Source organism: Neodiprion virginianus, chromosome 3 (genome assembly GCF_021901495.1).
Source record: "Neodiprion virginianus isolate iyNeoVirg1 chromosome 3, iyNeoVirg1.1, whole genome shotgun sequence".
Lineage (NCBI taxonomy): Eukaryota > Metazoa > Arthropoda > Insecta > Hymenoptera > Diprionidae > Neodiprion > Neodiprion virginianus.
Window position 1 is genome coordinate 37,702,855 of NC_060879.1, and position 24,914 is coordinate 37,727,768.

General features: G+C 41.8%; 3 protein-coding genes and 1 long non-coding RNA gene across 8 annotated transcripts in view; 2 read left to right on the forward strand and 2 right to left on the reverse strand.

Moving 5' to 3' along the window:
* Positions 1–15,172, forward strand: part of LOC124300178 (orexin receptor type 2-like) — a 62,035-nt gene extending 46,863 nt beyond the window's left edge. For 4 of the 5 annotated variants that reach the window (XM_046753928.1, XM_046753929.1, XM_046753927.1 and 1 more), the window contains 5 exons: positions 6,306–6,453; positions 6,601–6,819; positions 8,809–8,965; positions 10,237–10,349; positions 14,236–15,172. In XM_046753928.1, the coding sequence (XP_046609884.1) occupies positions 6,306–6,453; positions 6,601–6,819; positions 8,809–8,965; positions 10,237–10,349; positions 14,236–14,471 (873 nt within the window). In that variant the 3' untranslated portion in view covers positions 14,472–15,172. Of the gene's footprint in view, positions 1–6,305; positions 6,454–6,600; positions 6,820–8,808; positions 8,966–10,236; positions 10,350–11,749; positions 12,369–14,235 lie in introns of those variants that run through there. The other variant, XM_046753931.1, reaches the window with a different exon arrangement.
* A 1,767-nt stretch (positions 15,173–16,939) lies between these two features.
* Positions 16,940–17,804, forward strand: LOC124300180 (uncharacterized). Its single transcript, XR_006907165.1, has 3 exons — positions 16,940–17,019; positions 17,292–17,403; positions 17,644–17,804. It is a non-coding gene; the product is annotated as an uncharacterized LOC124300180 (long non-coding RNA).
* Positions 17,805–20,651: 2,847 nt separating this feature from the next.
* On the reverse strand, positions 20,652–21,428 carry LOC124299657 (uncharacterized). Its single transcript, XM_046752926.1, has one exon. The coding sequence runs from the start codon at positions 21,426–21,428 to the stop codon at positions 20,652–20,654; it is 777 nt and encodes a 258-aa protein (XP_046608882.1).
* A 1,123-nt stretch (positions 21,429–22,551) lies between these two features.
* LOC124299658 (uncharacterized) lies at positions 22,552–23,328 on the reverse strand. The gene has a single exon (XM_046752927.1). It carries the CDS (start codon positions 23,326–23,328, stop codon positions 22,552–22,554), a length of 777 nt encoding a protein of 258 aa, XP_046608883.1.
* Positions 23,329–24,914: the final 1,586 nt, after the last annotated feature.

The window sequence follows — 24,914 nt, forward strand, 5'->3', positions numbered from 1 at the left end:
CATGGCCATCCTCGCCTGTGTCGATAGGGCCGTAAAAGGACAAATTCACGCTGCGCGAGGTCCCAGACGTGACGTGACGTGCGGCGCTAATCAGGATAAATGCTGAATATTTCTAGATTTAGTCTACCGTCCCACGTACCGCAATTCAAGCGAAGACGCAAATGCGGCCCGGGTTTCCAATTATTATACAACTGGGGACCGCTTGCTGTCTCGATCCAGAGTTCGTCCTTACTCACGCATGAATTGAAACAGAATTACACCCTGAGGTTTGCGAGGATAACGGATATTACAGATTGGTAAACACCTGTGTCAACCAAATTTCCCGCAATCTCGTTTCCACATATCTCAACCTTTCACAGTTAAATCTTCGGGGCGAAATCTGACCGCGAAATTTTCGTATCAAACATTTGGTTATATCAGACGACGAATTCTACCATCCCTAAATCCTTGGCACACGTCAGATACGATTTGGTATTATTCACGCATCTGTCGACGGCAGTATTTTTTTAACCGTTTACCCTCTTCGCCGAGGCTCGAATTTTTTCAAACCAAACGTCGACTGACTAAAATTGAATATAAATTTTTCACCGGAAAGTGAGGACTTTTCTATTTAATTACCAAAAGATGTGGCGATGGAAAAATGAAGATACTGTCTCCAAAATTGAAATAAATCGCTTAAGCCTTGACGGGAATAATTGTGGAGGTTTGTTACAATTAAACTTTCCTAATCCGCAGACAGTTTACTTTGTATTAGACGGGCATAACAACCGGTTTGTACAATGTATATTGTATACTCATGGTAACGAAGTAGCCAGATTGGATTCGGCCACTGATTTCTACACGAATTGAAGCTCCAATTTCGCTCTAAACGATGTCACAGATCCGTGGCGTTCAATGGTTCTCATGGGACCAACCTTTCCACCCCAATATTCCGCCACTCAAATTCACATCTGCGTGTGCACAGTGTTTAAAATATCGTATTCGCTCGCCCGTCTACAAGGAAGTTCTCCGTTAGGCCCGACGGTTAATTAATCCGAGACCAAAGCTCGAATTTAGAGGAGATTTTTTAATCTGCCGTGTTCATCACTTTTTAGCACCGCAATGCGTCCGAAAATAATCAGCCGCCTATTTTTGGACACGTCGCATGTTTTTCAAATCGTGATTATTGTGGGGCGAGAAAGTCTCCATTTACTAATGAAACCCTGTACGATTCGTTGAACTATAAAACGAACATTAATAATACGAGAAGAGTTTTCTTTATTTTTCGTATGATAATGTGAAATTCTGAAATTGTAACTAATTCTCACGTGAAACCAATCGTCAGAAATGTAAAAACTTTTGATTATTCGCACGGTCCGAATGTACATATCATGGAAGCTCCGGTACCTATTCGATTAGAAATTCGTTCTTCGAACCACGCGAAGTGAAGACCATGTGTGTTGGTTAAAGGCATGTTATATACCCACGCAACTTTTACGAATTCATCTCTCGGAAGCAAATTGAATTTTCCTGCACGTGACACACGCCGGTTTCTATAAACGCTTCGCGATATTCGATTGACATCTCGGTCTTTTCACAAAAATTCACTCTCTGTTAAGGTTCAAGCTGTATAGGTTTAACCGTTTGACTGCCATTGTAGCATATTTGCTACAATGACGAAACAGTTAGTTTTTCAAATATCTTCTTCAATTTCAATTAAAAAATCCTGAAATAATTAGGAAAATAGTAACGCACTCTAAAGAAAGTTTTCACTGAATAATTTCATTTTAGAAACTGTTTATTTAGGCATAAAAATGGAAAAACTGTATTCTTTCAAAGCTTTTAATTGATAAAAATGATTTTTTCCAACGGGAAAGATGCTTGGCCGTTAAAGGGTTAAATTCCTTATTATTCCGCGAGATTAATTAAGATACACATAATACACGCTTACTTAATTTGCTGACAATCAGCCACATGCGGTAATCAAATATGGTGAAAGGAGGGCAATTTTCTTGCAGAAAAATGTATAACTTCACCCAAAAATACAGCCGTTATAAATAATATACTTGTACTCGCTTGAATCAACTGCAAAATATCCAACGCCAATGAATTTGTTCGAAGAATGAATCTGGCTTTTGGTAAATTTAATATATTCTTCATCCGTAATGATATTTTTTTTTAAATACTTACTATAGAACAAGAAGATAAATACTTTGGTTCATCAACTTCCGTATACACAGAAATTTGAGCTTTTGTCGTAATGTATGACGAAGAATTAATACCGAATTGAATACTAATGATTCAAATTCCGTTGAAGCAATTTTCAGTAATCTGTTATTATTCTAAATTGCTTTTAAATAAAAGAACAGACTTTAGAAATTTTAATCAAAGAAAATGATTCGTAAAATGCGTCGTTCAGTCAAATTTCAGGTCATTTTTCCCTCAGTCCATCCTGCATACTAAGCAAGATTTGTCGCTGGTTTAATCTTTGAAAAAAAAAAAATGGTCTCTCTTTTTACGGCGCGAGCAAGGATCGGTCAAAGCAGAACGCTGCTGCCGGGCAGAAGGTCGAGGGGTTTTTGAAGAGTGTTTTTCCTCACATTTTTCCCCACTTAATTCTCTCCAATAAATTTCTCCGTCGACGTGACACGTGCGTTTTGCATGTCACGCTGCAGAAAACGACATTTTTTGACAAGGAGACGTATATTACGGGTCTTTGATCCTGCCTGTCCAAGAATGAAATTTTTTTTCTTTGAGGGCGTTGCAAATTGTATTGGATAACGATACAGCTCCCCTTTGGCATAAACGACAAGACGATGTAGCCTGAATGCATATGAGAGCTGAGTTTATTTCTCAGTTTCATTGAGTTTCCGGCTGAGAGGTGATTCAAGGCCTTCTAACTTTCGACACGTGGCAACATCACAGCTTATCTTTTCTTTCTTTACGCTTATTGTTACTCCCCCCAAAAAGTTAATTGAACGGTTATCATTTTCCACGAATGTACCGATAATCTCGTCTCCAGGGAAAACAGGTATCCTGTTATGATACCGATATTGTCGTCGAACATCGCGACTTCGACGAAATTAATGAAACTGTAACCGATACAAGAATATTTTTACGTAGCTATGACAATAACGTTGGGTGAAACTCGAGGACACGCATTTTGTACGTAGTAAAAGCAATATCCAACAAACCTTGCCCAGGTATTATTCGTATTTTTATACCTCTACTCTTGTAATTATTATTATTGAAACATATCCGTCGTCTCGTGTTTTGAAGCGCTGAAAATTTCAGGGGATTCGAGAAGGCAATAGAAGCGAGGCTCGAAAAACGTCTCACGATCAGTGAGCTTCTCTCATTCTGAAGAAAATACAGGATATCTTCTAAGTGTAAAATTCGTTCGTTCATTTCTCGGAAAATTGGCTAACAAAAATGAAGTGACTTAAGAAAAAAAAAAAAACAAAAATAAAATACGCAGCGTAAGAACATCCCATGGAAACGATCCCACTCCGATTCGCGAGCAGCCGTAAATCTCGCGTTGCGAAGAGGAAAAAAGAAAACAACACGGATAAAATTTCACTAGGTGGGATAGGTATAATACAGTTGAAACAAGTCGAAATAAACCGTGAATTTGCGAATGTTATACGTATTGCTTACCGTAAATTGCGCCCAAGATACAGCTTCGAGCAATTTCATTTCAACATCGTTGACATTTGTTTGACGACACATTTCGCCTACTGAGATGAAAGAAAAATTCAATCAAAAACAAGACGATCCTGTCATCTGAGAATTGAAAGAAAAAATTTATTCTAAGGTTCGGAAAATAGGTTAAAACTGAAATTTGCTCATGTTCTTTCGCCTAGCTTTGAAGTTCAACAGATCAAACCTATCCTTTGGCGAAATTGGTTTCGCAGTTTGAAATGACGCGTCTAATAAGTTTGTGGTAAAAATATATTCAAATTTATCAGCCTGATTTATTTATTATAATTTTATTAAATGGCAGATGTGTATATACATACGTATTCCGGAGCTTTGTTTCACCGGATCTCGCAGATGTTCAATTAATTAAGAATATTACCAGGAAACGGCGAAGTTTCTTGTACATATAAGAGACTTTGGTAGCATCTGGATGAAATTAAAAAACTTGGCACAGTTCTGGCACTCATTCAGCTCAATTGCGATAGTGCCATGAGTTATATAATATCTTCATCGATTTTCCATCTAAAACGCAACGCGATTGCCTGCGACATTTTGTTTTTAAAACAAATGCAGATATTTTCACGAGAATAATAAGTGAGCGCAAATGGGAGAAAATTTTTTTCAAACAATGATAAGCTGCTGAATATCATTCGTATACTGACATCAAATTATCGATGAAGGCACTCGGATAAATTACTCGCGGGACTCAAGTCCCAGTTGCTTTGTTGCAGTCAGATTTCAACAGTTCACGATTCGAGCTTCGTTCCCGTTTAAAGAAGACCAATATTATCGAACCTCCGATTGAATTCTACGGCCGCTTGAGGGAACTCAATTTGTCTCAATTTCAACTTTTCACGATGGTCTCGTTTACCCAAGGGTTCCAAATTATTCGCGTCGTAACTTATCAATCAGCAAAAGTTTTCCAACTACACATACGTTTATCGACTTTTAGTTTCTGTTCGATCCGGACCATTCTCCATTCTTTTCCTTCTCTTGTACTTGTACGTACACGTGTATTAGACTTTTTCAAATGAGGGCAATATATATATATATATATATATATACATGTACAAGGTGTAGACATTAGTTTTTGCCGTAGATACAAAAGAATCGTCCCTACGTATATATAAGACCTTTAGCTCTAGTACGAATTCCGTGCCTCAGAACACGATGCAGTTACTTTTTCTCATTCATATACCACGTAAAAAACACATTCCTATTTCCGTCTCTTCGCCGAGTTTTTGCAAAATAATCGCAAGTACGATCTTAAGTGGATATAATTTCGTAAATAATTAATGTATCTTCAAAAATGTTTGTAGCTGTTTTTTTTTTTTTACGTCAGAGCGACCAAATAGCAGATATTAGCAGAGTCAGGGTCTCATGTACGTTGTTATTTAAGCTTTTCCAAGGTCTTAAAAACTTTTCACGTTTATTACTGTTGCCATGCTCTCCAAAAAGGGACTTAAAACTCGTGACTGAGCGTCTTTAACTTTTATATCTTACCTCCGGCTTGTAATTATGTCAGTAAACGTAGATTAACTGGTGTGTATATTTACATTTTACAACATAATATTTTTTTACCATCATAACCACCCCTCCCAGCCCATGGTTCACGGAAAGAGCGAAAAGATGACGAAGCTACGGGCCAATATTTATATGATATGGATGTTGTTAACGCGGATGTAAATACGATGCAAGCGCTGGTTAAAATCAACTGAATTAGGTTTAAACCGAAGTTGGCCAATTAGCGTTCGGCGTGATGAGAATTTACTCTTGAATCAGTTCCCTGCTCCGAAGGACATACCGACAGGATCTTACACCTCGTTCACTTCATATAATAATAATAATAATAATAATATGAGCGTGTGTAATTACTTCTCAAAGGAGCCAAAATGCTCGAAGAAACGTGATCTCTGTCGTTTCGAGGCTTATCGCTGCTGGCATAATTGGCAGTGGGAGAAATTTTTCGTTGCGAAACTAAGGGTGTCATACCACATCCTTCCTCCGCTGTCCTTTGACGTGACGAAATCAATTAATGGTCCTCAAAGAGACGAGTGATACCTAAGCGTGCCTTAATTTTGCTCGTTAACCAGTACTAGGCGTGCTTTCGCCACCGTGGAACAAGCCTACAATATCGTTACCTCAAGTACTAACCAAATTATTAACTCGCCATGATTTTGCGCTAGGTATTGACCCAGTGCCGAGGATACATACTTACCTGAATTTGTAAGGTTCGCGTGCATCAAAGGCCCTCCAGAGTCCAGATTCCGGTTTTACCCTTTATCAATCGAGTTTAGAAACTCGCAGAGAAAGACAAGGTGAATTGCTCACGAAATTACATGCTAATGAGGAATCTCGCAGCGCGTAGCTTTGCTTTGTCTTATTTATCAACGGCAATAAGAGTAGACGGCTGAAAAAGTGGATGCGTTTGGAAATTTATGTCTTGACAACCAATTATCGTTAACAAGGCTTGAGAATTAAAACTTCTTTTCGATGCCCTAAAAAGGGCCTTAACCGATTTGCTTCAAATTTTGAGGCAGTATTCTCAGACTTCTCAGTGGGTCCCATTTGCCCCCTCGATCTGAAGAATCAGTTATTAATCCAAGCTTCTCTCTTTCTTGTTTCAGACGGTCTCAGTTAGCGTGAGCATCCTCACTCTGACTTTCATTTCGATCGATCGTTGGTACGCCATCTGCTTCCCGCTGAAGTTCAAATCGACAACGAGCCGAGCCAAGACAGCGATAATAATAATTTGGGTAGTCGCCCTGCTTTTCGGTGAGTAGCTGATCAGAATTATTTCGTTCAAGAAGTAAGAGGGTCGCTAGCCTGAGGTTCCTCTCACTTATGAGGAAAGTATTTACACGGGCGAACGAGACCGATATTTGTGTTTGATATTTACTGAGGATTTCCATTTCGGTCCAGATCTCCCGGACTTGATGGTGCTTCAAATTGTGCAGCACAAATACAGGGTCGAGACGACATTTTTCACTCAGTGCGCTCCCTCCTGGAGTCACCAGAGCGAAGCAACCTTCATCATCATCAAACTGGTCATCTTGTACACCGCGCCGCTACTCTTCATGAGTATCGCATACTGGCAAATCGTACGCGTTCTCTGGAGGAGCGACATTCCCGGACACAATTGTGAGTAAACCTATAAACCACGCTGACTCAACTTCCGTTCGTACAAGTAAAGGGAAGAACCGATATCGCGAAGAAGTGAAAGTTGCACAATTATCCGGAGAATCGTGTTCTCATTTTGACTTTAGATAAATTCGGAGTAGCTGGCGTGGAAGTTGTTTCCTTTTCCCCACGTCATAGGTATGATACCCAAGTCAATAGCAGTCCAATAAAATGGTAATGCCTTGGAATTTTTATCTACTGCGCGAGGAAAGGTGACATTGTTCAGATTTGTGAGCGGAGATTGCCTTCAAGAGTAAAAGCAATTTCGCGGGAGATATTCAGTCAAAAATGCGATTCCTTTCGCAGTGTTACCTTCGTTTTTCGAAAGAGATCTGTTCGAACGCTGGATACGCACTTTGTCTAATACGAAATATATACGTATTGGAGGCGGGATATCAGATATGCCAAGTATACGACAAAAGATATAACGTATGCGCGAGAATGAAGGGTGCATGTAATCCGGCTTGCAATCTCTGCCCGAGTACTCCAGGAATAATAAACCGAGGCTCAAATACGTGAACGCGTCTATCGGAATATCTGTTTACGAGGTATCGCAAGTCGCACGCCACATGTTCGTGTCGCTGAAGCGTTCTGGGGTCGGAAATCCATGATTTCAAAATAATTACTTGCAGGCCAACTATATCATTAATCTAAAGTAGCGGCAATAGAAATATATATATATGTATAATGAATCATTTGTCATTCGAAGAATAAGAACGAAGTTGAAATTTGGTTGTGAAACAATACGCTGTATTTTTTATTTTTTGTTTTTTTCTTAATCTATAAACGATGTTTTCACTCCTCTTGGAACAGCTATGATGTTATTCTTAATTTGAGTTTCTCTGAACTCTTGCCATTTTCGCAAATCTGGTTGAGAATCATGTTATATGCATAGCTTGCAAAATCAATAGCCATTTATCTGTTCGTAGCTTTAACAATAATAGATACTGCAAGGTGGAATAAAGCTGGATATTTAGCGATCGAAGGAGATAATAATAGGTACATAAATTCTCCGCACGAAATAGCTGATTCTTGTAGTAATAATATTTCTGCAATACTTAGAGCTAATAATTTTCTTTCGAACCACGCTAAATGTGGATTGTTATGGTTCCAATGGAGCCAAAATTACAACGTTATCGCAAGTCCGAACAACGGTTTAATTCAAGGCACTTCAGTTTCTACGCTTAATGTAATTAATGTTTACATATGGGGTGGTAAAATAACCTTTCGCATGTTATCCCTTAGGATTGGATTCGTTGGGAGAATTTACGTTTTGTTCGTTGTTTTCGGTGTATCGATGAGCAACAGATCCACAAACCAAATTAAAAGGATTTTCTATATTCACATAAAAGGATTTTGATTATAAATTTGTGTGTTGGAATGGTGCGTGAACTTTATTTTTCATGAAAAACGTCGTAAGCTATAAAATTTTAACAACGCCCAGGGTTAGCAAAAAAAAAGTACCTCCAAGTACGAATCAACGCTTCAAATATTTCCACATTCTTATTTATGGAAAAGGAAATTCTTTTACATGTAGTTATCGGATGAAATTGTGTTCCAGTATTTTGGTAAATTATATATAAGCGAAAAGTGATATTTTGTCCACAACAACGGTCTTGTTCGAAAAGATTTCTTTGCTGCCTCGCTCTCTTCCACGCTATATTTTCTCATCGTACAAGTATTGCGGGTGGAATAGAACGGATGGGTAAATTATCGACATGATTTGGGGAATTCCACCCAGTATAGGCAGATTCACGTACACACAAGTGATTCAAGCGTGAGGCCCGTACGTGCCAAAGTAATCGAAGGGGAAGTTAACGATCGGGGGAGTAAAGGGAGGCCGTTATCCGGCTGCAGGCACGATATCGCAGATATTATCTACGAGTGGGTATAACCCAACCTAAGCCCCATCCACACCAAAAGTTATAACGTGGTTTATTTCATTTTCAGTTTCGAGCAGAGGGAGTCACGTAATAGCGACCACCAACAACCCCGGTAATCTCGAGGGTCAGTTAAGGTCCAGGCGAAAGGCTGCCAAAATGCTCGTAGCTGTTGTACTGATGTTTGCTGTATGCTACTTTCCAGTTCATCTACTGTCTGTTCTCAGGTATATGTTATTATTGTTATTTTATATGAATACATACCTATGTACACAACATACGTATACGTATAGACCAAGGAAGCCCGTTAAGCGCGAGTTTCAAAATTACTTCATTGTCAAACAGCAAACTACCAAGCAGGCACACGAGGGATTTCTCTTCTGCTACACACATTAGGGATGCACGGAACGTACAGTCAGCTCAAAAATGTGATGACGCAAGAATATGGCTAAGCCGAGATTTAAAAAGTCTAATCGAATATCATCGAATTATGTCTCAGGGTTTGAAAAAAGTCCCTGTAATCTTGAAAGACATGTTCAGTCATTGAAATCGAATTGTCAACGTCGCGTTGAACTAACGACGCAATTGAAATCACATTGACCTAATATTTCTTTTTTCTTCTCGTCTTTTTACCTAAAAAGTGAAATGAATACGTTATACAGTAAAAAACGTATCATTGCTAGACAGATTTTTTCTTGGGCTTACAGAAGCTTCTTCTTAAGCTTTGCTTTCCTAAATCGTCTACCAGTGAAATGAGCTATGGTTCATTAAAATCTGACAAGCAATGTCGTTTTTTCGATGAAAAATGATAGAATAATGTTGTTTCTGTGGATTTGTTAACATAGCCAGGTCTTTAAGTTTTTAGTTATCTACATGTAACCAGATGAGTTCAAATGAGACCATACAAGCCTTTGTTTCATCACGTTTTTTGTACGACCACTTTTTCGATCTGACTGTACGTCCAGTACCTTCCTGATTTAATTTCCGCATCCATATGTCGATTTTGGAATTCTGTTAGCTCTGATTCATCGATTCATGTCGTTGAACGGCCGCTAGTCGTCTGTATACGTTAATCTAGAACATGTATAACCCACTTAACACGAATTTAGAAACTCGCCCCATTAGTTTTTAAGGAGCAAACGTGTTCTCGTATATTTATCCAAGCTGAAGCCCTGATAGCGCGGGACTCCGCGCCGTTGTGTCGTGAAATATAGTTTTTATAAAATTTCGCCGTCAGACATTGCGGAAAAATTAATTGAAAGTCGAGCCGTTTGTACCAGATTCTACAGAGCTTCGTTCGTGCCACCGCGCAGTAATTGAAAATTCACGAACAAAAGTGTCCAATGGTCTAGGAACCGTTCCACGAGCTAGAGCGAATAGAAAAAATCATTTCCATTCCTGTTGTACATAAGAGAAAATTCAATAACGCTTGTCTCTCAGACGTTCTACACTGCAATTTGTTCAATGCAGTTTGGTTTAACGTCAGTTTTTATTGCAGGTATACAGTGGAAGTTAAGGCGAACCAGACGACGAAGACTATCAGTTTGCTGGCCCATTGGCTCTGCTACGCAAACAGCGCAGTGAATCCTCTCATCTACAACTTTATGAGCGGTAAGTAAATCACCGAGCGTGGGTAACGATATCGCCAGCTCAAAGTAACGTTATCGTATTTAATCCTCCTGCAGCGTCTTATTTTCGCTTTACAACAAGAAAGACACGTGTATCGCTTGATTAATGAAGATGTCAAAAATGCAGCACGACAAAATTGCATTTTCCCAAAGTTGCCCGTGGAGATCAAAGATTCAGTTCATCACTCATTTGCGACACCCTGCAAGTTCTGGCATCGCACATATGACACATATCTCCTAAGCATATGCCTAGATAGACGTACGAATATCTTTAGCACGTTCATAAGTCTGTGGAATATTCGTGCGCATTGGACGAAAGTTAAATATAATAGGTGTAAGGTTGTATATTAACATACACGCGAAGAGTGTGTGCGGAGCAAATATACCCCGAGACGACAAAATTGATTGAGGTAAAGTTCACTACACTGCACGATGTGCGGCGAGGGTAAAATTATAATCACTTTTCAACCAGTCATTATTCCTATCGCTTTTCTTCCTTTTTATCAACCATCTCGCATTCTCATTTAAAGATCGCCGATCATTGTCTTCCCTCAAAATTCTTCCAGAACATTGAAGAATATATAAGAGAACCCATTTGCACGCGTTCGCGAGCATTTGAATTCGGAATGCCATTACCGGTCGCGAAAATGATGGGTTCAAAGATTAGAGCTAAAAAATGTATAACAAAGATAGATCTCCATTTCTGGTGGAAGAGAATTAGGTACCATGACTGTCTCTGGCAGGTGTATAAAACGATTTTTTTTTTTACGAACGGATGATCAATAGTATGGTAGAATATTTTGGAAAAGTTATTCCATACCAAGAGCATCAAGGTATAATCATAACGCTGTGCAAATCAATGAATTATGAATATTATCGTCCTGAACTTTATTATTCTGCACCCACGGTAAATAATTAATAGCCATAAATGTAATGGTTGTACGTCGGTTCCCTCGGTACAAAGCAAAGAGGGTCAAAGTTTTGTCCCGTTTGCATATTTACGTCCAAACACGAAAATTATTCATGATACGACTACGCACACATTTGCCGTATATAATGGGTTTGAAATGGGATCTCTGTACGCCGTTTTATACCACAATTAATTCCCACATCGTACCCGGACTCCAATTTGCGTTGGGAATGAAAAAGGTGGTTAATAAACTAAAACCAATTTTTCAATGCATCGTTTTATCCAAGGAGGACTGGCAAACAAATGTTACATATACATCCACTATCAAGAATCACGGTTTATACGTATACATATATTACATTATCGATCAGCCTACGTCCGATTAGAATTAGACTCCCGATAACACTCCGTAAGTAATAAATCGTGAATAAATCGACGGTGCTGACAACGATGGATTTCTGATTCGTTTCCAGGTAAGTTCCGGCAGGAGTTTCGTCGCACGTTCCTGGACTGTTCGCCGAACAACGAGAACGGCGGTGTGAGTCGTCGGCCAACGATACCGAGCGGTTATCGGCTTTCGCAAAATCGGCGTGACCTTTGACCCTCGCAATCAGTGCGACGCGTCACCTGGGCCAAGCGTTCGTTCGAAAGTCGAATGGAGCCTGAAACTGTCGAAGAAAATGCGGGACCAGCAGAGAGGCGGATTTCTTCCAGTCTTGGTACCTGCAGGATAGAGTTTACCTACAGATCGTATACCTGAGCCTGCGCTGCGTCGAGCAGTTTCAAAGAATCTGCTGCAGCGAAGTCGGAGGGAGGAAAAGTAACGATCGTTAAATTCCAACGATCAACTGATCTTTGATCAGTCAAAATCTAAATATATCTTTGAGCTTATCCTCGTGTATTCATTGATTGCTATCAATGTTTGACCACCGGTTGATATGTATAATATTATTATAGGTGTATGAATTTTTAGCCAGATGTTAAAATAGCATTACTGTAAATGCGTATAATGCAGTGACGAAATTTTGTATTGTCGCTGTGTTTAAAATGTACACCTTTATTTATTTATTTATTTTTTTTTCTTCTTATCCAGATTATAATGAATTTTAATACTTGAAAGACTTTGAAACGATATTTATATTTTTTTTCTAAAATACCGAAATGGCGTAACTCTTTTTCAGCTGATCTATTACATATATTAATAAAGATGTTAATTTTTAATACAAATTACGGAAACTTTAACAAAGCCCTTGTAATTAGTTTTACGGGCATTCAGTGCGTCAATTGATCAAAACTTAAGACTGTGTGTTGAATTTTACGTGCAGTATGAAATGAACGACTCTTAACTTCATCTACCTGCATAAAATAATTCTCGTCCTTATTATTTTTTCAAATAAAGAAATAAAAAATCAATGTAAGTTTATTATAATTATCGGGAGCACGGTAATAACAGTGATATTGTAATTATAAACATTTTATCGAAATTTATACTGCTGTGATTCTTGATGAAAATCTCGAAACCAAATTGAACAGATGTATACGTACATGTATTGTAATATGTATGCATGAAATTCCCCTGTATATAATATAGCATAAATCATGATCGACATTTACGATTTTTTAAATTACGAAAGTAAACTTACGAACCTTAGTGCAGAAAATCTGCAAAATCCGTGGAGATGGGGATAAAATAAAAACGGTTGCAACCGGGATCGATGAGCTGGATCACCCGTCGTCTATTTTCGTGATTATTGAGAAGCGCTCTAAAATCCCCGACTTGTACATATATATTATGAATATTGCACTTACTTGATATAAACATTAAATGTAAACTAATGGTAAAGTCACGAGTACCTATTATATGGTACAACGATACCACACATAAATATAATGCAATTTATAATTTTGTACAAATACTATGGGGAAGTATTACGCTAAGGTATTGAAAGAAAAAGCAAACTATATCGTCGTATATGAATCCTTCGGTGTTACTCGGCTGCTTATAGATTATAACAATTGTGACTACCGCTTATAGAATTACCTGAAGAGAATAGGGTATGATGTGTAACTGTAGTCGAATCTTGATCATGACCCACGTGTGGTGATCGGACGAAATGGATATTCAATTTTTAATTCTACCCCACCTACTGGATAGATCGTAACATTCGAAAGACCGTTAATTCTCCGATGCTAATAAAATAATTTGTACTGTATGAAAACTTATTGGTATTTGTACTTACCGGGAGGAAAAAAAATTCAATGGAATATTTATTGTAAAACCGTTGCTTCGTGTTGGATAGTAAATTTTGTGCCATTACTACTTGGATAAATTAAATACCTCAGATAAATCTGACAATTTGGAAAAACTAACAGAATGAATACCACAATGTACCAATAATATAAAAATAAACCAATTACTTATCGGTAACCAGACTGAAAATTTTTGTTCAACTTTCCCGTAGCAGCGATCGGTTTTCACCAATTTCAGAATTCAATTTTGATCTCTGCGAGTTTTTATCAATATTGGACATCGTAATCTTGGCGGAACAATGACGTGACGCTGGAAAAAGTAATCGATAAGGCAAAAAATTTTCGCCCTGCAAATTTATATTGAAAAATTGCACTGTGATGTTAGGTGAGACAAAATAGTCTCTTCAATTTGATATTCAGTCGGTTTTATGAGATCCTCGGATCCCATTCTTTCCCCCCTTGTGATTTATCGCCCTGACCCACATTACGCACAAACTTTACTCTGTACCACTAGGTTCATAATCACTATTACAAAGACACGACTTTTTCGAAACAATATTTTTCGACCAACCAGATGAGGTCTTACGATATAGATTATACACGATCCAATTCTATATTAACGATAAATCGATCCCAGAATAAGCTATTCAAAACATTTTATTCGCCACTGATGCGTGTTAATTAAATTCCTAAAATCTGTATGTTATAGGAAAGTTTCGTAAGGAGTTTCGAACGACTTTCTGTTGCCCAGGCGGAGTTGGATCTAGCCGACGGGGAGCTTATAAAATGGCGAGAGGTGGTAGCACTCCGTGTCATCGATCAAATACGAATAATACTCGATCACAGCCAACAAACAACAACAATAACGTTCAACAAAGTACGGAGGTGATACCGTTGAGCGCTGTAACGAATCCTCAAAAAAACGAGAAACGAGACCAACTGTAATTTTCATCTATAAAGAAATCGAAGATCCCTCAAGAGCACCTACTGTGGAGTGTACAGTGAAGAATATGCAAAGCAGAAAATCAGGCTAGGGAACTAATTTAAATTTAATGATTTGATTAAGGTGTGGTGTAGCGTATTTTTAGGGTTTGTCTGCAAAAGGATTGGTCAAGTAATCGGTGAAACGAACTGTGATAACGCTGAATGATGAATTACTTTGAAATAGTATAAACAGCGGGACTGCATCAAATATTCCACCGGTTTGGAAAACAATACAATGCTCACCGAATGACAAGGCGTTGAAGACATAAATGACCTAAAATGCGCAGTTAATAAAATAGTTTTATTTTCTTTCTACTGGTCATTCCAAGTTTTCTATTACTTCCACGCGTGATATTACCACACCACAGTATCGCTGCTGTATTTCACTTCAATTAAACTAAATATCTGTATCGCTTTGTTCGTAAACGTAGCAGTTGCTCATAATTTATAGTTTGTATATTTTATTTATTACCGGAATTTACGCTGATTAAACTATAGGAAAATCCGATTTCGTAACTATTTTATACGCATTACAGAACATTTAATTACGAGCTTAAGTCTAACTTGCAGAGAATTCAAATTGTAATTTAAAAAGCTGTAATATGTTGATATTTAACCGATGAAATCGATTTTTGAAATTCTAATAAAAATCTACGTCTAAAGCCGCCATCTTTTCTGATATCTCAACGAATTTTCTAGCTCCGGATATTCAGTCCTTGATTTAACACAAAAGTAAATGGATTTTTGTAGCAATTATATAGACTCATTGCCGGTAATGATGGTCAATTTCCAATTTCAGCAAAAATTTCTTCAATTTACGGTAGTTGAGGCTTTGAGACTCTAGTGAATACCGGTTCATCTGCATTTATATTCGTATACACACCATATTGTATGTATATCGATATTCACAAAATTTGTACATTTGTCAATTAAATTTATCGCCTAATCTACACATTCCTAAATACTTAATAAGATGACGACAAATCTTTGCGATAAATATAGTATATTCATAAGTATATTGTCAATTGCGGAATTTAATCAGGTATCTATGCAGATGATTGACGGAGATCGATCAGAAATGAAACTATCTGCGTTGACTGCAGAATATGAACACGGATACCCTCGGGTAAATTTTTGTGAGCGATTTGTGATGTGAGTGACCGACTGCGACTTAGAAATGTCGATCAGCTCGATCATCCCCGTGAGAAGACGCGTAACCGCGTCCACCGCCAACCGAAATGTGTTCGTATGGAAAAAAATTCAGAGTAACTGTAACGCATCACGGATGCGCTAATTTTGTACGAGTTGAAATGGATGCTCCGTATATGAGACAGTATTTAACGCAGTGTCCTGATTTAAAGACCTAAAAAGGTGATTGTCGGCGATATTTTATTTTATTTTTTTGATAGGGAGAGAAGAACGAAGCTTCTTAAAACTTCGAGTGTATTTTAACAAACATTTGAAAGGTACGAGCGAAAATTTTTATCAGCCAACTGTCGCAGAACGGCAGCGTTATTAGCTGACCCGTTAACCGAAGAATATATCTTTAGTCAACGGCTGACCACCGAAGGGCCTAGCCACTTGAGTTTGGAATAGGCAGAAAAGATGAAATGCGTATTTCTTGTCTGAAATGTAAGAACTAAAATCATTATACATCATGTCATATCATCGTACATCATACACCATACATCATACATAGTATCAAAGTTCGAAACCAAAGTTTGGATGTTCAGAAAGTGACGTCACCCAAAATTTTTTTTTCTCTTGACGTCATAATATCTATAGTAATCAGCTAGCCGAATTCCTCAGTCTGGAAACAACCGCGCAGTAGAGCGGACGCATGAGATTCGCGCTCCGCAGATTTCGAGTATCGGGTTCTTCTACCTCCTGGATCCTGCACGCCGGATCTGTTTCCCGGTGCAACTCGAGTTCCAGGACAAGCGCTCCGTAGTTTCTATGCTCCAGGTCCGCTACCTGGTGGAAATCGACTTTAAGGACACGCGCTTCGTGGTTCCTGCGTTCCAGGTCCGCTACCTGGTGAAACTCGACTTTCAGGACAAGCGCTCCGTAGTTCTGGCTGGTCCAGATCCTTGACCTGGTGACCTTTAACCTTCAGGACTAATTTTCCGTAGTTCTGATTAAACTTGTCATGTTCACAACAAATTATTTCAATTCAGTTTTCGCGTAAGCACAAATTCAGGAGCTATCAATGCGCTAATGAAATTTCTACAATTTCTTATAATTTTCTCTTAATCTTCTTGGTAAAATGTGTCGGTAAAAAAATTATATTAATCCTTACACAATATTTTTGATGTGTTCTGATAGCGAAAATATTTATTAGTCTTCGAGGTTTAACCCGAGGTGGTTGGCGGTGGTAAGAGATGGTCGGAGGTGGTTAGGGGTGATCGTTGGTGGTGGATGGCGGTGTTTGGAGGTGATCGAGGTGGATAAGGAGGAGGACAAGGGGGAGGAGGACGAGGAAGACGAGGAGAACGAGGATTTCTGAACGGTGAGTGAATCACTTCTATAATATTTAATGGCGTTGGTAATTACGTTTTATTTGAAATTTTTTAAACTTGTCATGTTTACAGTAAATTATTTCACTTCATTTTTCGCGCAAGCCCAGATTCGATAGCTCTTAACGCGCTGATGAAAGTTCTATTACTTTTTACAATTTTCTCATAATTTTCTTGGTAAAATCTGTCAACAAAAAAATGAAATTAATTCTTACATAATATTGTTGATGTGTTCTAATACTTAAAATATTTATTTCTAGTCAAGACATTACCCGAGGTGGTTAGCGGTGGTCGTTGGAGGTGGTCGGTGGTGGTTGCGGGTGATCGAGCGTGACGGGGAGAAAGACAAGGAGGAGAAGAACGAGGATTTGTGCATGGTGAGTATAACAATTTTATAATATTTGGTGGCAATGTTGATTATATTTTATCTAAAATTTTTTAAACTTGTCATGTTTACAATAAATTATTTCAATTCATTTTTCGGGCAAACATAAATTCAGTAGCTGTGAATGCGCTAATAAAATTTATTAATATATTAATTTATTAATTGATCATATAAATCCTCACACAATATTTTTGACGTGTTCTTGGACTGAGAATATTTATTACTATTCAAGGTATAACCCGAGGTGGTTGGCGGTGGTTGGAGGTGTTCGGAGGTGTTCGGAGGTGGACGAGGAGGAGAACAAGAAAGACGAGGAGAACAAGGTGGACGAGCAGGACGAGGATTTGAGCTCGGTGTATATCATTCTAAAGTATTGAATAAAGTAGGAGTAGGAGTAGGAGCCCTACCCTGAACTACCCCCCCCCCCCCCTCTACCCTACCCTACCCCCTACTCTACCCTACCCTACCCTACCCTACCCTTCCCGCCCCTGCCCTCCTCCTATACTCCTACTTCTACTCCTACTCCTACTCCTGATCCCACTCCTATTCCTACTCCTAATTACGAATATTAATGTTATGGGATAAATAGATTGCGTGTCGAATTGTATCCCATATCGAAACGAACAATTCTTTTACTGTCATATTATAGCCGATTATAGTAGATAATCTAATATGTTTCCTAGAAGATTATAAAATTTATAGTTTGCATCACGTATTGATCATAAACGAATCATTTATATCAATGACGTACATGGACTGCATGTACATATATACTTTTTGGTCTCTGCATCATTATTACATCTGACCTATTTTTATTCATGATCTATGTATACATTCTTCTCTCGGATACCTATACTTTAATTAAATTACTGTTTTGCTACGAATTTTGAAAGATATTTATTTTCATTATTAATTTCTTGTGTCACCGACAAGTCGGTAAGTACACTCAGGCCAAGTACTAACTTGGGCTTATCATTGCGAAGACTGTGTTACTCAGAAGGTGAATGCAGCCAGCATCATGTCGAAATCGGAAACTCTCTGATGTTCTGCGATAGGTTCTCAACTCTACCGTTGAGATATCTCACGAAGCAATTTTCGGTTGTCACATCTAAGCCCATGGGGGCAACTGTCTTTGTATTCTTGATCGAATGGTGAAGCTAACCCCTTTGCATTTTTGGCGAGAATTTTCGCGATTTTGAAAAGTGCTGGAATAAGTTCTTTCACGCACTATTCCGACGTAATTTTGCGAGAGAAGTCGATTGGGCGCAGTCTCAATACGCTGCGATCAACGCATCAAAAGTTACAGCCAAAAAACGAGAACCTGAGTTTTCGACGTTTTTCAGCAGGTGCTTTTTCGCTCGCCATTTCTCTCCTGTTGGTCCGGCGCTCTTTTCGCTGGGATTTCTGAGTTCCTGAGGGTCCAATTGGACAGATCAGGGTCATTTAAATCGAATCTGAGACCAAAAGTTTTTTGCCCAAAAAAAAAGTAAGGCTAACCCCTTTGTGTTTTTGGCGAAAATTTTGGCGATTTTGAAAAGTGCTGGAATCAATTCTTTGGCGCACTGTATCGACGTAATTTTGCGAGAGAAGTGGATTGGGCGCAATTCCAATACGCTGCGATCAACGCATCAAAAGTTACAGCCAAAAAACGAGAACCTGTGTTTTCGAAGTTTTTCAGCAGGTGCTTTTTCGCTCGCCATTTCTCTCCTGTTGGTCCTACGCTCTTTTCGCTGCGTTTTCTGAGTTCCTGAGGGTCCAATTAGTTAGGAAAGGGTCATTTGAATCGAATCTGAGACCATAAATTTTCGGCCCTAAAAATGAAGAAAAAGTAAGGCTAACCCCTTTGCATTTTTGGCGAAAATTCTCGCGATTTTGAAAAGTACTGGAATAAGTTCTTTCACGCACTATTCCGACGTAATTTTGCGAGAGAAGTCGATTGGGCGCAGTCTCAATACGCTGCGATCAACGCATCAAAAGTTACAGCCAAAAAACGAGAACCTGAGTTTTCGACGTTTTTCAGCAGGTGCTTTTTCGCTCGCCATTTCTCTCCTGTTGGTCCTACGCACTTTTCACTGCGTATTCTGAGTTCCTGAGGGTCCAATTAGTCTGGGAAGGGTCATTTAAATCGAATCTGAGACCTAAATTTTTTTAGTCAAAAATTGAAGAAAGAAGTAAGGCTAACCCCTTTGCATTTTTGGCGAAAATTCTCGCGATTTTGAAAAGTGCTGGAATCAATTCTTTGGCGCACTGTATCGACGTAATTTTGCGAGAGAAGTGGATTGGGCGCAATTCCAATACGCTGCGATCAACGCATCAAAAGTTACAGCCAAAAAACGAGAACCTGTGTTTTCGAAGTTTTTCAGCAGGTGCTTTTTCGCTCGCCATTTCTCTCCTGTTGGTCCTGCGCTCTTTTCGCTGCGATTTCTGAGTTCCTGAGGGTCCAATTGGACAGATCAGGGTCATTTAAATCGAATCTGAGACCAAAAGTTTTTTGCCCAAAAAAAAAGTGAGGCTAACCCCTTTTTTTTTTTTTTTTTTTTTTTTTTTTTTGATAACGCTGGTAAAAATGCCTTATGCACACCCTGGAGCTTCGCGCAAGAAGCTTCAGGGTAGTGTGGGACTCGCACCCACTAAAAAACCAGCGGCCACTCTGGTACGAGTAGGGGGGACTCCCCGGAACCGCGCGAGGCATAACCTCAGGGATCCCCCCGGCACCTTCGCGGTTACGCGCGGACCTTACTTCAACGCCTATCCGGGAGTTGCGCCTCCCGGCTCCACCGCGCTGAATCCTACGCTCAGTGTCCTCTTGCGAAGGACGACCCTGCCCGCTGGTGGGGCATCTTCTGTAGCCGCTACGACGAGAGCTCCGCTTAACGGAGCTGTCAAGCGAATGGAGACCCCCACTCGGTGCTCGATGTTCGCGATAACGAGCGCCCTGCCCTTGCGGATCCGGGGGAAGATGGATCCGGCACGACCGTCACATCCGCCGTCCCCGGGCCGGGGGACGAAGAGAGAGAGGCAGAAGAAGAAGAAGAAGAAGAGGGGGCAAGGCCGGAACGACCCTAACGTCACCCTACCGCCTAGCGTCTCACCTATCCTGGCACCAGATTCCAAGTTGCCCTGCACCCCTCCTCTCCCCTCCACCCCCGAACCACGACCCCGACCCAAAGGACCGGGCTGAGGTCGACCGGTGTCCCGTCCCGCAAATCCGTTTGGACCCCTGCCCGTGTAGGTCCGAGCCTACGTCATGCCCACGCTTACACGCGAACCACCCCCATTTCTCCCGCTCAAGCGGGTCGCGCGGTGCACGCTGCGCCGCGTTCGCTGTCGTAACCGCTCCCGCTGTTCCTTGGCCGTCATGACCCGCTCCGCGAAGCTAGCCACCGCCACCCATCCCTCTTTCGACCCTACCATAGCCCTGATCAGGCCAGGCGGTGTCAGATCCTCCCCTACGGCGCGCTTTAGGGCATTCCTCTCGTCTCTCCACGCGGGGCACGCCTCCACCGTGTGGCTCACCGTGTCTTCCTCCAGCCGGCAGTACCAGCAGGTCGGCCTCTCCGTCTTCCCTATTCTACATAAGAAATCCGCGAAGTACCCGTGGCCTGTCAAGACTTGGGTCACACGGAAAGTCATGCTCCCGTGTGCCCTGTCGAACCATCCCGTCCAGTTCGCTAGGATAGCTAACCTCAACCTCTCGCTGGGGAGCCCCGCACTTCCGAGGTCCACCCTCCATTGCTCGCGGGCTACGCGCAGTTCCTCCTCCCTAATCACTCTGACCATGCTCTGGGACCACGTCCTGGTCGACCGCAGTTCACGCACTCTATCGAATGTGCGCTTGTACGCATCAGCCACTAGATATAGTGGCGGGGTCCTGGCCAGCATCGAAACGGCCACGAAGGAGGCCGTGCGATATGCCGCAACTACTCTTGCGCATATCCTTCTCTGGCACCTCGTAATTACTCGCTGGATGTACTTTGAGGACCTCGCCACATCCCCCCACACCGGAGCGCCGTACATTATTACCGCGAATAGAGTTTGCGCATAAAGCCCACGCCTAGATTCGGATGGCCCCCTCAGGCTAACCCCTTTGTGTTTTTGGCGAAAATTTTGGCGATTTTGAAAAGTGCTGGAATCAATTCTTTGGCGCACTGTATCGACGTAATTTTGCGAGAGAAGTGGATTGGGCGCAATTCCAATACGCTGCGATCAACGCATCAAAAGTTACAGCCAAAAAACGAGAACCTGTGTTTTCGAAGTTTTTCAGCAGGTGCTTTTTCGCTCGCCATTTCTCTCCTGTTGGTCCTGCGCTCTTTTCGCTGCGATTTCTGAGTTCCTGAGGGTCCAATTGGACAGATCAGGGTCATTTAAATCGAATCTGAGACCAAAAGTTTTTTGCCCAAAAAAAAAGTGAGGCTAACCCCTTTTTTTTTTTTTTTTTTTTTTTTTTTTTGATAACGCTGGTAAAAATGCCTTATGCACACCCTGGAGCTTCGCGCAAGAAGCTTCAGGGTAGTGTGGGACTCGCACCCACTAAAAAACCAGCGGCCACTCTGGTACGAGTAGGGGGGACTCCCCGGAACCGCGCGAGGCATAACCTCAGGGATCCCCCCGGCACCTTCGCGGTTACGCGCGGACCTTACTTCAACGCCTATCCGGGAGTTGCGCCTCCCGGCTCCACCGCGCTGAATCCTACGCTCAGTGTCCTCTTGCGAAGGACGACCCTGCCCGCTGGTGGGGCATCTTCTGTAGCCGCTACGACGAGAGCTCCGCTTAACGGAGCTGTCAAGCGAATGGAGACCCCCACTCGGTGCTCGATGTTCGCGATAACGAGCGCCCTGCCCTTGCGGATCCGGGGGAAGATGGATCCGGCACGACCGTCACATCCGCCGTCCCCGGGCCGGGGGACGAAGAGAGAGAGGCAGAAGAAGAAGAAGAAGAAGAGGGGGCAAGGCCGGAACGACCCTAACGTCACCCTACCGCCTAGCGTCTCACCTATCCTGGCACCAGATTCCAAGTTGCCCTGCACCCCTCCTCTCCCCTCCACCCCCGAACCACGACCCCGACCCAAAGGACCGGGCTGAGGTCGACCGGTGTCCCGTCCCGCAAATCCGTTTGGACCCCTGCCCGTGTAGGTCCGAGCCTACGTCATGCCCACGCTTACACGCGAACCACCCCCATTTCTCCCGCTCAAGCGGGTCGCGCGGTGCACGCTGCGCCGCGTTCGCTGTCGTAACCGCTCCCGCTGTTCCTTGGCCGTCATGACCCGCTCCGCGAAGCTAGCCACCGCCACCCATCCCTCTTTCGACCCTACCATAGCCCTGATCAGGCCAGGCGGTGTCAGATCCTCCCCTACGGCGCGCTTTAGGGCATTCCTCTCGTCTCTCCACGCGGGGCACGCCTCCACCGTGTGGCTCACCGTGTCTTCCTCCAGCCGGCAGTACCAGCAGGTCGGCCTCTCCGTCTTCCCTATTCTACATAAGAAATCCGCGAAGTACCCGTGGCCTGTCAAGACTTGGGTCACACGGAAAGTCATGCTCCCGTGTGCCCTGTCGAACCATCCCGTCCAGTTCGCTAGGATAGCTAACCTCAACCTCTCGCTGGGGAGCCCCGCACTTCCGAGGTCCACCCTCCATTGCTCGCGGGCTACGCGCAGTTCCTCCTCCCTAATCACTCTGACCATGCTCTGGGACCACGTCCTGGTCGACCGCAGTTCACGCACTCTATCGAATGTGCGCTTGTACGCATCAGCCACTAGATATAGTGGCGGGGTCCTGGCCAGCATCGAAACGGCCACGAAGGAGGCCGTGCGATATGCCGCAACTACTCTTGCGCATATCCTTCTCTGGCACCTCGTAATTACTCGCTGGATGTACTTTGAGGACCTCGCCACATCCCCCCACACCGGAGCGCCGTACATTATTACCGCGAATAGAGTTTGCGCATAAAGCCCACGCCTAGATTCGGATGGCCCCCTCAGGCTAACCCCTTTGTGTTTTTGGCGAAAATTTTGGCGATTTTGAAAAGTGCTGGAATCAATTCTTTGGCGCACTGTATCGACGTAATTTTGCGAGAGAAGTGGATTGGGCGCAATTCCAATACGCTGCGATCAACGCATCAAAAGTTACAGCCAAAAAACGAGAACCTGTGTTTTCGAAGTTTTTCAGCAGGTGCTTTTTCGCTCGCCATTTCTCTCCTGTTGGTCCTGCGCTCTTTTCGCTGCGATTTCTGAATTCCTGAGGGTCCAATTGGACAGATCAGGGTCATTTAAATCGAATCTGAGACCAAAAGTTTTTTGCCCAAAAAAAAAGTAAGGCTAACCCCTTTGTGTTTTTGGCGAAAATTTTCGCGATTTTGAAAAGTGCTGGAATCAATTCTTTGGCGCACTATATCGACGTAATTTTGCGAGAGAAGTCGATTGGGTGCAGTCCCAATACGCTGCGATCAACGCATCAAAAGTTACAGCCAAAAAACGAGAACCTGTGTTTTCGAAGTTTTTCAGCAGGTGCTTTTTCGCTCGCCATTTCTCTCCTGTTGGTCCTGCGCTCTTTTCGCTGCGATTTCTGAATTCCTGAGGGTCCAATTGGACAGATCAGGGTCATTTAAATCGAAACTGAGACCAAAAGTTTTTTGCCCAAAAAAAAAGTAAGGCTAACCCCTTTGTGTTTTTGGCGAAAATTTTGGCGATTTTGAAAAGTGCTGGAATCAATTCTTTGGCGCACTGTATCGACGTAATTTTGCGAGAGAAGTGGATTGGGCGCAATTCCAATACGCTGCGATCAACGCATCAAAAGTTACAGCCAAAAAACGAGAACCTGTGTTTTCGAAGTTTTTCAGCAGGTGCTTTTTCGCTCGCCATTTCTCTCCTGTTGGTCCTGCGCTCTTTTCGCTGCGATTTCTGAGTTCCTGAGGGTCCAATTGGACAGATCAGGGTCATTTAAATCGAATCTGAGACCAAAAGTTTTTTGCCCAAAAAAAAAGTAAGGCTAACCCCTTTGTGTTTTTGGCGAAAATTTTCGCGATTTTGAAAAGTGCTGGAATCAATTCTTTGGCGCACTATATCGACGTAATTTTGCGAGAGAAGTCGATTGGGTGCAGTCCCAATACGCTGCGATCAACGCATCAAAAGTTACAGCCAAAAAACGAGAACCTGTGTTTTCGAAGTTTTTCAGCAGGTGCTTTTTCGCTCGCCATTTCTCTCCTGTTGGTCCTGCGCTCTTTTCGCTGCGATTTCTGAATTCCTGAGGGTCCAATTGGACAGATCAGGGTCATTTAAATCGAAACTGAGACCAAAAGTTTTTTGCCCAAAAAAAAAGTAAGGCTAACCCCTTTGTGTTTTTGGCGAAAATTTTCGCGATTTTGAAAAGTGCTGGAATCAATTCTTTGGCGCACTATATCGACGTAATTTTGCGAGAGAAGTCGATTGGGTGCAGTCCCAATACGCTGCGATCAACGCATCAAAAGTTACAGCCAAAAAACGAGAACCTGTGTTTTCGAAGTTTTTCA